The sequence below is a fragment of the Candoia aspera genome, chromosome 6 (assembly GCF_035149785.1).
Source record: "Candoia aspera isolate rCanAsp1 chromosome 6, rCanAsp1.hap2, whole genome shotgun sequence".
NCBI lineage: Eukaryota > Metazoa > Chordata > Lepidosauria > Squamata > Boidae > Candoia > Candoia aspera.
The window spans coordinates 47,012,579-47,026,665 of record NC_086158.1 but is presented as its reverse complement, the minus strand read 5'-3'; the positions used below and the strand labels follow the sequence as shown (position 1 = coordinate 47,026,665).

The following is a 14,087-nucleotide window of genomic DNA, read 5'->3' as shown; positions in this document are numbered from 1 at the left end:
ATTCAGTGAAGTTGACCAGAGCCGCCGCCTTGATAAAATAGAACAATGTGGGATGGATAGCCCCATTATCAAATGGATTTGCAGTTGATTGAACAACTGTACCCAGCGTGTGGCCCTTAATGGATCTACATCTACATGAATAAGGGTATGCAGTAAAATATCTCAGGGTTCTGTCATGGACCAAGTGCTCTTCAAAATATTTATAAATTGCTTAGAAGAGGATATAGTAGTGATGCTCAGCAGATTTGCAGATGACACAAACCTGGGGTTGTGGGGAGGATTGCCAACACCTCAGAAGACAGGCTCAGGGTTCAAAAGGATCTTGATAGACTTGAACATTGAACCAACAAAATGCAGTTCAGTGGTGAGAAATGTAGTGTTCTGCATTTAGATAAGAACAGAAACAAGATAGGTAGTACCTGGCTCAGCAGTTGTACTTGTGAGAATGATCAGGTTGTCCTGTAAACTACAGATTAAGCATGAGCCAGCAGTGTGCTGTGGCTCCTAAAAGAGTGAGTGCAGTTTTGGGCTGCATCAGGAGAGGTTTAATGCCAAGATCAGAGAAAGTGATAGTACTACACTGATCAGGCCACTTTTGGAATATTGTACCCAGTTTTGGTTGCCACAATACAAAAAGGATGCTGAGAAACTGGAAAAAGTGCAGAAAAGAGCAACAAGCTGGTGAGTGGCTTGGAGGCTAGATCATAAGAATAGTTAAAAGAACTGGGTATGTTTAGTTTGAAGAAGAAAAGATGAAGGGAAGATATAATAGCAGTCTTTCAATATTTGTAGGACTGTCACAGGGAAGAAATTATGGATTTATTCTCCATAGTGCCCAAGGGTAGGACAGGAACCAGTGGATGAAGCTTTACAAAGAAAGATCCAAACTTGAAATAAGGAGGAACTTACTGACAGTGAGAACTATTAAGTAATGGAATAGCAGGGTAGGCACTCCATAACTGGTGCTTTTCAACAAAGGTTGGACAGCCATTTGTCAGAGATGGTCCAAGGATTCCTGCCCTGGGTAGGGATTGGACTAGAAGTTCTCCAAGGTTCTTTTTAAATCTATGAGTCTATGCTTCTAAGTAATTTCATTTGGAAATCATACGGGGAAGAAATGTTAAGCCAGTCTCCATGGCTAAAATCTCAAAAAAATTTCCATGTCTTTCTAGGATATAGCCTACTGTCCTAGAACTTGCATGATTAACATTTTTGGCCTAGAAATATTTATACTAATTGAAAAGCTCTTCACCTTTGCTAGCAAAAATATTCGGAAGTTTTTGCTTTGGCATTTTTGCTAAATTTAAAAATATGTTATTGATGTGATAAGACACTATAGTTCAGGAAGACACATTGAATTGATCGAAGATTAACCTGAGGCTGACCGTAACAGGTTTTCAAGTATGTGTTTGGTTTTCCCATTCTTTCCCATTCTCAAGTTATGCTCATGTTGTTGCAGACGGAGTGCTTGATCTGTCCACTAAGAAAAGTCCTTGTGCAGGCAACGCCTCCTTGAGCCATTCACCTGGCTGCTCTGCTACTCCTGGGAATGGGTAAGAGAAATTCTTAATCTTTTTGCTCACACCTCATGCTTGGAGGTATAATTGGGGTCCACTGCTTGTGATAGGTTGAGTTTTTAACCTTTTGGATTATAATTAATTAACTTAGAAAATACCTTATTTCCAATTTTCAACTATAAATTCAAGAGAAATAATCAGTCTTACTTTGAATATATTGAAATATAGACATACGACTTTTCAGCCTTAAAGTCTAAATTTATATCTAATTATTAACACCCACAGAATTGACTGCAAAAGCATTTAGGCCATTATTATGCTTAAAAACCTGCCAAGAATTGTGTGAGGCACTAGTTCTATGAACCAGTACTTTTGACTTGAAACCAGTACAAATTACATAGGGTAATTTAAAGCCTATATATATTTATATTATCATAGCAACTCTAAAGATTATATTATAATTGCAATTACAGCATCCCTATATATAGATCATTTATAGAGATTCTAGTTCATACTGTTATGCCTGTATGTGAGCTGTGCTTGGAGGGCCTATTACAATTTTTAGAGGATCTTCAGATACCTTTCCTGCCATCATCTATGGATTCTACTTTTCACAATTAGTATGCCTGCTCCAAAGTTTTCACGTGGGAAACAGTGATATTATGGACTAAACACAGAATATAGTAACCATTCATCATAATACGTTATCCCAGATGCAATACCAAATACAATACAGATCAGGAATTACATTTAGAACAATTTAACACTTGGTTTAACTGCCATTGAAAAACTGTTGTTGAGAGGATACATGTCAGTGAAGTTAAACCACATCTCATAGAAGGTTTAACTGGTTTTCCTGCACACTGCAGAGAAATTATCCTTGTAGTCCCTTACAACTCTACAGTTCTTACGAGTCTGAAGTGAAAGGTAGATCTTCCGAGCCCTTGACTCCTTAGCAGCTGTCTACAATCATAGCCCTGTCCGCTTTGTTTAGTAGGCTTCTGAAAACTCTGTAGACTGCTATAAGGCACCGCATGAGGTTGGCTGAATAACTGAGCCAGGCCTCATTCTTCAGCAGAATTAAATGATAATAGCTGATAGTTTGAATGCTTTAACAGAAACCAAACAAGAGTGCTTAATAATAATGAACACAGTATTTGGACAAGGGCACCAAAGCAAACTAGTGGGTGAAGAATTGCACAAATTTTGTTAAGATTTGGGCAAAGAGGAGAAATAGACTATTATTACAACATAGTACTGTCATCACACTAGTTTCTTGTGGTTCATTAAGTCAAGGTAGATTTGTATTTACTTGTACTGGGGATGTTTTCAAGATAAATTACTGAATAAAAGTACTGATGATGCTTTTTTGCTTCTGTACTGGGAAATATTTCTCTTGAAAAAGGTTGTATAGTCCTGTCAGTTTGGAATTCTTAGCTATGTGTGCTGATAGAAGTCATTTAGAAGTAAAGAGATACAGGATGGCATTGTAAGGGCTATAATAGATATAAGAGCCAGGATAGAATATATAAAAATATTTTCTTCAGGCTTAGTTTAGACATGTAAATATGTTGTTATAATTTGTTGGACTTCTACCTAAAAATAGCCATTGTTGGCAGCCACTGACTTTAATTGCAAAAAGAAGTATTTAAATTGCTCACTACATGGACTCTTTATTTGACCCTGTGATCTCTAGGTTCCTAAAACTCCGAAGTTTCTTATAAAGGAATATATGACTATATCTGTTCATTTTCTGAACAATTTAGTAAGTTCTGTAATCTGTTTTAAACATTCCATTCAACATGGATAGTTGAAAATCATCTCAAAAGATCAGCATATTTTGCTGTGTCTTATGTAGAGAAGTTGGCATTAAGAGTTGTTGAACAGTACTGTTTGTCTATGGTTATGCTTGTACTGTTAAACTTAATGCCAGTGAACATTCGTCTTCTTAATTAATCTTGCCTGGACAGTGGTTCATTGTTATCAGACTTGTAGAAATATACAGCACATGTTTAAATATCTATTAGAAGTGTAACCCACTGGGGTGGTTTTGTTCAGAAACAATAATACTTGTTATCAAAACAAGCTTTAAATTTGGAGTCTAATATTGAAAATAGATCTAAAGGATTAGAAGCCCTAAAATCTTTTTAGGTTCTTTCTTTTTGCATTCCATGCTCTCAGATCTTCCTGCTTGTAAAATGGGAAAACTTACATACATTATGATTGTCCTAATAGGCACAATAAAAAGAATGTGTTACATATATTTGTGCAGATTATTTATAAGAATAAATAATTTGCATGTTTTAATAGTCTGATTAAACTGTGGATACAATTAAAATAGATTAATTCCTAATCTGTTGAATTAGTAAAGTTGGAAAGTTTTCTAAAGTTGCATAGATTGCTAAGTAGTCCTGAAACAAAGAAACTGTCTTTTCATGACTTGGCATAAGGAAAAAATGAGACTAATGTTTTTGTAACTCATGATGTCGAATTTTTTAAATAAATGAAGTCTGGACTTTAGTACTTAATTTGTGAACTATTCATTTATTTTTGTTTTAGTGTTTAATGGAAAGAGAAAATTATTTGAGTTCTGCTGAACAGCTCTGATGCTGAGCAGCAACCAGCATGTATAGTGTGAATCCATATCCTCCAGAGCTTTCACCTTTTATAAAAAGTGCAGATGGCTGGTGTGTATGAGCGTGTGTTGAATTTGCTGCAATTTGTCACTTGGCTTACTCTTTTATTACTGTACTTGTTTAGTGGTAACGTCACACTAGTAATACAATCGTGAATAGACTCTGATGATTATTCCTTTCTAATCTATAATTAAGATGCTATTTTCAGACACTTGCGCGAAGTTTTTTCTGCTCCAAGATTTTGTGAACCCAACCAAAGACCAGCTGACAGGTTTCATTTTTCTTTGCCCAAAAAGCTTCTCTTTGTTTTTTGAACAAGTTTTTAAAAACTGACTGCTGAGACTTTAAAAAAAAATAATAAAACCACAAAAAGTGATGTTACCCAAGCAAGGCCTTCTAATAAAGGAGTGGCCCCCTCACCCATTCCTCCCTACCTGTGCAAGTCCTGCTCACATCAGTTTCCTTCCATCCAATTAGGCGACCTGGGAGACCCAGCCAGCACCATGCAGAGGGACTTCGGAGTGGTGATGGGGTGCCCCCAAGAAGCTGGCAGGATGGAACGAGGGAAGGGTCTGGCCACTCCACATCTCTCAAAGTTCCATTGGCTCGATCACTGCAGATAAGCGAAGAACTGCTGAGCAGAAACCAGCATGCTACCGCTGCCAGCCATGGGCCATCTGGGCTGCAGAATCACGGACAGCACATGATACTATCCAGGGAGGCTTCTTGGGCAAAACCACACTACGAATTCAACTTCACCCGAATGAAATTCAGGGGAAATGGTGCACTCCACAACATCAGTGACCTTCCTTTTCTTACAGAAAACTCTGCTTTTCAAAAAATGGCACTTCAAACTAAACAGGATGGGAAAAAGGACATGAGCCATTCAACTCCTGTGGATTTAAAGATACCACAAGTTCGAGGCATGGACCTTTCATGGGAATCCCGTTCTGGTGACCAGTATAGCTATAGCTCTTTGGTGATGGGTTCACAAACGGAGAGCGCGCTTAGTAAAAAGTTAAGGGCTATCCTTCCGAAACAAAATAGGAGGAGCTTGCTGGATCCTGGACCAGATTCCTGGGGCTCAGATGCTGAGCAATCTACCTCTGGACAGCCATATTCCACCTCTGATCAGGAGGGCGATCCTGGCTCTAAGCAACCTCGGAAGAAAAGAGGCAGATACAGACAATACAACAGTGAGATATTGGAGGAAGCAATTTCTGTGGTGATGAATGGGAAAATGAGCGTTTCCAAAGCTCAGAGTATTTATGGGATTCCCCATAGCACCCTGGAGTATAAAGTGAAAGAGAGGCTGGGCACTTTGAAAAACCCTCCAAAGAAAAAAATGAAATTAATGCGTTCGGAGGGACAGGATGTCTCTGTAAAGCTTGAGATAGATCCCCAGGGAGAGGCAGCACACAGTGCAAATGAGTCAAAGGATGATTAGGGATGTTGTAGAGTGCCAATTAAATAATAAACTGGGTGAGCACTATGGCATTGTTCAACTCCTGCTGTGTGCACCTAACTCGTCTTCAGTCACTGGGTGCAGAACATGTTCCTTTGCAATTCAGCAGAGACTCGTGAGGGCACAGGGGAAAAGGGTGCTCTGAATGTTGCATATTTGTAAATTTTCTGGCTCAGTATGGCTTAGAGCCTTTTGTGTTTTGTTTTGTTTTGTTTTTTGGCCTTTTGCATGTTTCTCTAATATTTTATAGAGAATTGAGTTACCTCACAAAAAATGCAGACATGGAAGTGGACTGCTTGCCTCTTGAGCCTGCATGGACTTTCAGTTATTTTATCGGGTTTGCTTTTTTCATATGGCCTTTTAAATAATAATAATAATCCCTTTCTTGAACTCTTAATACCAGACTTTGAAAACAAAACAGGATTTTTGGATTATATTTAGATTTTCTCTTTTTGTTCCCTTGGATCCAGTTGGTTGGAAAGGATTTTTTAAAACAATAATTGGTCTTTTTGAATTCAGAGATTTGGGGTTGGTTTGTTAGTTGGGTCTAATTGGAGCCATTTTGTTTTAAATTCAGGTTTTTGTTTTTTGTTTATACTATTTGCAATTTGCTTAGTGCTCACCTGGTGAGGCGGGTTGGAATGGGACAGGGGATCTTTACATACGTACACTACCTTCAAAATGCTTTGGTTAATTTCTTTGGAACACTATCTTCACTGTAATTTTGTTCATTCTTTTATAAAGGTGAGAGTTGGACTTGCCTGCTTGAGGATGTAGCCTTATCTCAACAACTCCTTGTATTCAGGAGAATCAGGGTACACTGAATGATATACTAGGGTATTCCTCATTTTAACAGAAAATGGCTTTTTGTGACCAATATGCTTTTCACAGATTTGATCCTGAGTTCACTAAACTGTGTGTTTCCAACAACTAGTTTAAACATACCTTTCTGGGGGCCAGAAATATATATAACAGTTTACTGTATTCTTGGGCAAACAAACAAAAACCCTCATAAATTCACTAATCTCTAAATATTACAACCTCAGTAGTCTGACTAAATAGTTGTATAAATGAAGGATCTATGTTATAATGTTCAGGGAAGAAATTTTTACAAATTTTAATAAAACCCATGATCAGATAATTCTGGTCTGGCTTAGGCTGAGCATCTTATCTAGCTATAACGCTGTCAGGGTTGAACACCCAATGGGTGTTTCCTTTTTAAATACTAAAGTTGCCAGTAACAGGAAATGTTCTTGCATCTCCTGACATTTTGTTTTTGTTTTATCCACTATTGATTTAATAGTGGAGTAGCACACACATAGGTGGATCATCAGAAGCACTCCTAATCCATAGTTCAGCTTTTTTAGTTACAGAAGCATCTGTTCATTCTTACATTTTAAGCTTTAAGTAAAGCTTTCTGGATCTGCAGCTTCACTGAATTAGACTTAATGGTTCTTCAGGTAGAGAGACAATTTGATCATAGCTGTGCAAAAGATTGATAGGACTCCATTCTGCTTTGCACAACCAAAAGAGGCAATGGGATTTGTATGTAAGACAACATTAAGCACTGTTCATGGTTAGTTTTTGTCCTGATGACTGATTCATAGGAAGAAGGCCTAAGTAACCCCAGGACTGCTGCTTGAATATGGGGCAATTAATTGTTGGCCTTCTTGATTTGTTGATTGAATACAGTGGATTGCTGGGAAGCAGAGGTTAGGCACACCATTGCTGTCATGTTAAATATGCACTTCTCATTCTTGAGAGAGATTGGGCTTCTAGCCCATGTATGCTTTGTACTACTGTTAATGTATTTTTTTTTAATTGCTTAATATAGTTCCATACTCAAAAAGCAGAGTTCCTTAGCAGTTCTAGATGCCATCTCAGTACAGACATCTGTTTGAAGCCCTGTAGTAGTATAGAAACTCTGCAATATAATCCAGTTTCACTGGAAATTGCAATAAAAATGCACTGTTTTAAATTTGTGGTTTCATCTGCTATTGAAAGTGTGGGAGAAGGTTTGCTGCAAGCTAGAAGTATAACACTTGCATAGAGTTTAGCTGTCTGAGGTTTAACCTTTTGTGGCTGTTTTTATTTAAGTGATGTATGAATTGAGTTCCGTAAAACCTGTCATTGTATTTGGTGTGCTCATTTTACTTACTTAATATTTTCAATTTGTATCATTAAGTGGATGACAATCGTGCAGCAGAAAAATGGTGTGCCTACCCTTTAATGCTGCAGTTTAGAAGAGAACTAATTGTATGTCATTTCAAACCATAGGTTGAGAACTGTAAATAGATAGTGATAGTTGTGTATTCTTATTGCTTTGGTTAGAAAATGAATTAAGCAACCAAACACTTAATTTTCTCAGATTTAAGTCCTGGGACCTGAAGATTGTAAGATTCTTATCTACAAAGCTTTGAAATGTAACACTTATTATCTGTGATCACTTCCTATTCAGGTAAAAAAAAAAAGCCCAGAAGCTTTGGAACAACCATATTTCCTCAAAAGGTCTCTGTTTTTAAAAAGAAAAGAAAAAGTAGGTTATTTTTAAAGCACTAATTGCATTACTTTGGTAATTGCAATATAAAATAGCCATTATTGTTTTGTGAAGCATGTTTAAAATTAGTTGTCCCTTTTTAAAATTTCAGAAGCCTCTCAAAAATAAACAAAACGCTGCTGAATATTCAAAAGATATAAATATATCTATATTTTATCTTATTGTAGGTTTTGTAACTTAGTCGTAATATTCAGGTGCACCTTTTTAATGTTAAACTTTTGTTATAAGGTTTCATCTCACTTGTTTTTTCCAAGGTGGTTCATCCTGTGGCTGTATCTTGCTTTAGATCCCTAAGTGATCCATTAAAGTTAGACTGCTCTAATAGGCGCCTTTGGTGTAGCTTTGAGTAATATTTGGGAGCATTTTGCCTGTAGAAAAAATGGAATCAGTGTTTACCCATTAGCATGTTCAATTTTCTGCTGAGCAGACGTTTGCATGGCCAAAATCCCAACTGACCATAGTTTAATGTAGGAAAATGTGGTTTGCTACTGTCTTTGTAAGAAAATCTTTGTTTCCTCCTGTTTCCAATAACTGGACGCTCCTATAAACTTGTGCAAGAAATTTTGGCATTGTTTTTCTTGCTGATTTTCATGGCAGGTTAAGGAATAGTCAAGTGCAATGCTTCAGAAGTGGTGAAGTCTGTAGGAGGAAAATTGGGGCATTTTAATCATGTATGTCAAACCAAGAATTGATTTGGTAGAAATATGGCATATCTGTTGATGGTATTATTTGCACCTGGATGACAGAAAGAAAGAAACTGAACATCATTCATGGCAGCCTCTGCTTTTAGAGACAGTGTATGAAGGATGGGTTCTCCCTTTACTCCCAGTCCAGAAGACTAATGATAGTGTGTGTGAGTGTGAGTATGTGTGTGTGTGTGTGTAAAAATGTTTAAAATCAAGTTCTCTATCGTACTGGAATTTAGATGTTGGTTGGTGACCTTTTGCTGCAGCAGGTTATACAGATGAGTAAGGCTTAGTGTTGTAGGGGTACAAGTGTGGAGTTAATTATTGTACAGTTCTGTGGAACAAGCCCAGTGTGTAGAAATGTACCAGTTTTTTACTTGGACCTATAAAATATAAAAATTATTTCCTGAAAAATCTGGAGATCTGATGAACGATTACCTCTCTATCAGCCATTTTAGAACCTCTTTTCCAATGCCCCAGGCCTCCTCACCCTAGGTATCAACAATTCAAGTTAAAAGTTTTGGGCTATGGCCTTACTTTTAATTATTCAAGTTAATTGATTAAATAGGAGCATTTTAAGATCCTATACTTGCATCCTTCCAAATGCACCAAGAATATATCCATACTTGGTTCCATGGCTGCTCCAAACTGCCTAAAGAAAAGCCTAGATTGTATGTGTCCTTAAATATGTTTTCAAACAAACCTGAATAACTTCTTATATTCTTTAAGAATGTGATGTGTCTTTTAAAGAAGAGACCAGTATGGGGCTGTTTTCTCCATAATGGTTTAACTTGAATATTGGCAAGTATGAGGCAGTTGAGGGAACTTGATTTTAAGTAGATACAACGTTTAGTCCCAACTTCATTATATACTAAATTTTGGATTAAATGCTCATAAATATAGTGAGTTTTTTAGAGGTGAAAAGAGACATGGCACATAGGCAGGTAGGGAAGCACACTTACCATTTTCTCCTATTTAGAAGCACTTTGCTAGAACTCAAGAAATTTAAGTCACCTCTTTCAGTCCGAAGGTGGAAAGATTAATGTGCTAGACAAGGTTGAAGGCAGCCTTCAAAAGAACAGTTTGTAATAAAAATAATTGAGATAAGACCTCTTTTGCTTTCTTCCTTGTAGTTTCAAAAGATTTCTCTCTCTCTCTCTCTCTCTCTCTCTCTCTCTCTCTCTCACTCTCACTCACTCATTCCTTTTGATAACTTGAATTTGCTGACTGCATATTATGCTACTTACATTTGGTCTTTTTATCATTTGGTTGTCCAGTTATTGTCAGACTTTGTTGCAGGCTTTTTCATATTTTACATTTGGTAGAGACAGACATATATATTTTTGGTCCACATTTATTATTTTAGTTCACAATAAATAAACAGGTTTATAATTTACATGTCTTTTAACTGTAGAGGGTCTCTTTATAGAGGTATTTGCTCAATGGGACAAAATTGCTGAGTAACGTGATAGGTGAATACTTGGTAAGTGATTTTGTCATTGGTTTCCCAAATTGACTCATGAAACAGATAGTTCCTAGGCAGTTTAAGAATGTGAAAAGAAATGGGCTCACTAGTGGAGATTCTGGTACACTTGATGCATGATAATTATTTTCCATCATTCACTCTATCAACAACTTGTAGCTTCTTTCTACCCAAAAAGAGGACAGTGCAGTAGCAGATATTATAATACCTTACATGACTACCTGATAATTGGGCACATAGGAAAGAAGGTGGAACAGGTTGATCAGGAATTGTGACTAAATCAGAAGTGATCTTTGGAGCTAAAAGGAATGGAATTAAAAGAGTTGATTATATAGCTCTGGGATGTAGAACTTTTGGTTATTTTCTAGATAATATATCAGAGAATATCTAGTCATGAGTTGAAATTTAGTCAGTGAATAGGTTTTCTGCTAAGTATAAAGTTAATGCAATTATAGTTTAAATGGAAATAACTGGCATACTTTTACTTCCTTTCATTTGCAGATGATATTATGTAGACAGAAGAAAGATCCATACTCAAGATACTATAGTAAGAAAAGCTATTAGTCATTGCATGCTTTCTCTGACAGATAACTGGATTTTGTACATTTTGTATATCAGTAGCATTCTTGATAGTGCAAAAGTATCCTAACTGGATTATGTCCTGAAAACATTCATTATAATTTTTTCAAGGAATTATCAGCTTGCTCATAACACTCCTGTTGATTATTTTACCAAAATTCCAAGATCTTTCTCTCATGTTAGTACAACATATATTAAGAATCCTTGGTAGGAAAGAATTATCTGAGGGTCACAAGTTTATAAAAATCTGATGGAAATATTTCTTCTCCCATGGGTGTGCCACCTCAGTCTCTAACGTACCTCACATTTGGTGCTACATTTAACAGAACTTAACAGGTTTATAAAAATATTAATCTTTATAGACCACTAATGGACTTGTCTGATCAGATCTGGAAAAAAAATAACAAAAAGAAAAGCAGGAAAAGGACCTTTCAGCACTTTTACTATTACAACTCTAGTCTTAATTTATCTGGTCTTCAAGTCTAAGGTACTGTTAAAGTTTCAGTCCACAAAAGATTTATTGCTTTTAGGCCAGATGATTTTGTTGATAATAAATAACTCAGTTGTGTAATGTTCAGGAAACTTGGCATACATGCCTGATATTTTACATTTCAATAGACTCTTTTAAAGACCATTTAGGGCTTTAAGATTTGGGATCTAGATGTGGGAGGCTAGGTGAAGTTTCCTAAATGAAGAATAGTTGTAGAACATTGTGTGGAACTCGGTCTGAAAGTATATCACTAGGGAAATGGGTAGGGATTCTCTCTCCTTTTTATCTTCAGGGAATGAGCAGTATTTAGAATCTTTGGCTGAAATTCAAGCCTTTTTACCATGTAAATTTTAATATAAATTTACTGACATGCTTTTACATCAGAGGACTGAAAATGGATCTTAATGTTTAAGTTGTTGAATGGTATATTTCTTAAATGAAGGGGGAATTTAAAAAACAAACAAACTAGAGTAGCATACCAGCATTAGTGATCTTAAGGGATTTTAGTATGTTATAGAGAAAGTATTTCATTAAAAATCTAACCTTGAATTGCTAGTCTGTAATTAGGTGCATCCTACATTAGCAGGTAAAACTGCTTTAGTTGTTGGAAAGAGGGTCAGCAGCGGCTGTCGTGTGCCCTAGCATCAAAGAAACAACTTAACAGATGGCAACTTCTTTTGAGTCCCATATGGTGTTTATATCCATGGGATTTTTGCTTACAGCAGCTAACTGCTGCTTAAACATGTATAAATATGTTTTGAGTGTTTGCTCATAACTCTTTCTAACCTCCACTCGTTCAATCGTCAAATGTTGGTATTTTATCAGTCCACAGTGTAAGTTTTAAACTAATGTGCTTAGGATTCCAGCTTGTACACACACTGTTTGAAAACCCTCAGGGACAGTTTACACACTACCCTCACTCAATTCAGGTACTTGTACACTATTCTTAAACCTAGCAGTGACTCGTGTTTTGTTTTGCTTTTTTTTTTTTTTATGTGCTAATAGCACATCCTTGATGAATGTCAATTTAAACTCAGTTTAGGTATCCAGGTATAACTCAGCCAAACGGATTTTAAAGCTGCATATTACTCTCCAGCACGCAGTGCCTCAGACACGTAGTGGCATTCTGTATATTCAGTTATTACTACTGAGCAAGATCGCAGGGGGGTTCCTGATAATTATGTATTGTAAGAAATTTCTATATATATTATGTGTATTATGTTATATACATATATATTGTATATGTAATCTTAAACTTAAATATTTAAAAATGCCACTACCAAGCCAGCACAGCTAATGTCAAATACATTCCTACTTGCCTCTGTAAATAGAGCAGGGGCAGCTTCTCAGTCTAGCTGTGGTTTCTCCTTCATCCTAGGTACTTATAAACTTGAGCACTGGCCCTTGGATGTCTGACCTCTACATTCTAGTTATGCAATGTCTCTAGGAATTCTGTGCACTGGCCACTGTGATGGAAGCCAATGGGTCAGATAGGCTTGAGTTTATTAGTAACCCTTCTGCCAAAGTTGGTGTGTTATGGCAAGAGTGTAAACTTTTCAAATAATCAGCAGGAGCACATGTATTATGGAAATGTATAATCACTTCCAAACTGTAGCCCTTCTCAGGTGTTTCACCTCTTGTTGCCGTGCATTGATTATGAATGTATTGGCATTTCACACCTGTAGTAATGGGTCTGTTTGTGAACATTAAAATTGGTGTGAGTAACATATTAACATAATTACAACTGCTTGTACTGGCATCAGTTTCACTGTAACTATACACTAACTATGCTTCTGCATTATTATTTGATGCTTTTACACTGTAGAAAGTTCTCTGTATGTAAAATATGGGAAAATGGCATTTTTACAGACCTCTAAAAGTACATTTTTACAGACCTCTAAAAAGTGTCATGGAAAAATAAAGCAGGAACCCCCTTTTTTAATCTATGGACCTCATTTCAATATACTGTTTACAGTTTTACGGAATTGTATAATTTAATATTTTTCTTGTACTGTAGCTTGTATTTATTTACAGATTTTTTTGTACTGTGTGATTTCAACTTTTTTTTTTGTTCCTTGCTATGATCAACATTTTATGTAGTAGAGCACTTATGATCACAAATTAAAGGTTTTTGGTTTGATTGCACTACATTTAATTTTTAATGCAGTTCTGATTTTTTGACTGGACTTAATAAGCTGTGTCTTAATATATGTGATAAGTACTTATAAAATTTTAATTCATGTGGTTCTCTCTCTCTCTCTCTCTGTTTTCATTGTATGTCAAAAATGCTGATTCTATTGTGCATGTATAAGGGTTAAACAACCCTCTTGTATTTGGCCATGTCATTTTGGAAACACATTCCCAGCTGTAATATGTATGGTAGTTTTCACTGGATGCTAGACTTTTCAGAACCACTATTCTTCTAATAAATTTTGTTGTGAAAACTTGAATGTTTTAAAGCACTGCTTTCTAAAGTGTCTTTTTAAAATAACAAAGGTTATGCTTTTTCATGATGTACTAGTCATACTGAATTAGATTGATATGTTTCCATGAGCTGAAGCTGCAAATGTATTTGAAAAGTGAAACGGATGCCTATGAATGCAAAAATCTACTCTTGCAGCAGAAGTTTTTCATCCGTCTTAGAAACAGGAGGACAGGGTCTTACATGGATTGA

General features: G+C 36.2%; 1 protein-coding gene across 1 annotated transcript in view; it reads left to right on the top strand.

The window, feature by feature from the left end:
* LCOR (ligand dependent nuclear receptor corepressor) overlaps positions 1–14,087 on the top strand; it is a 65,492-nt gene that overhangs the window by 18,211 nt on the left and 33,194 nt on the right. The window contains exons 5-6 of the mRNA XM_063307799.1: positions 1,460–1,553; positions 4,631–5,599. Of these exons, the coding sequence (XP_063163869.1) occupies positions 1,460–1,553; positions 4,631–5,599 (1,063 nt within the window). The remainder of the gene's footprint in view (positions 1–1,459; positions 1,554–4,630; positions 5,600–14,087) is intronic.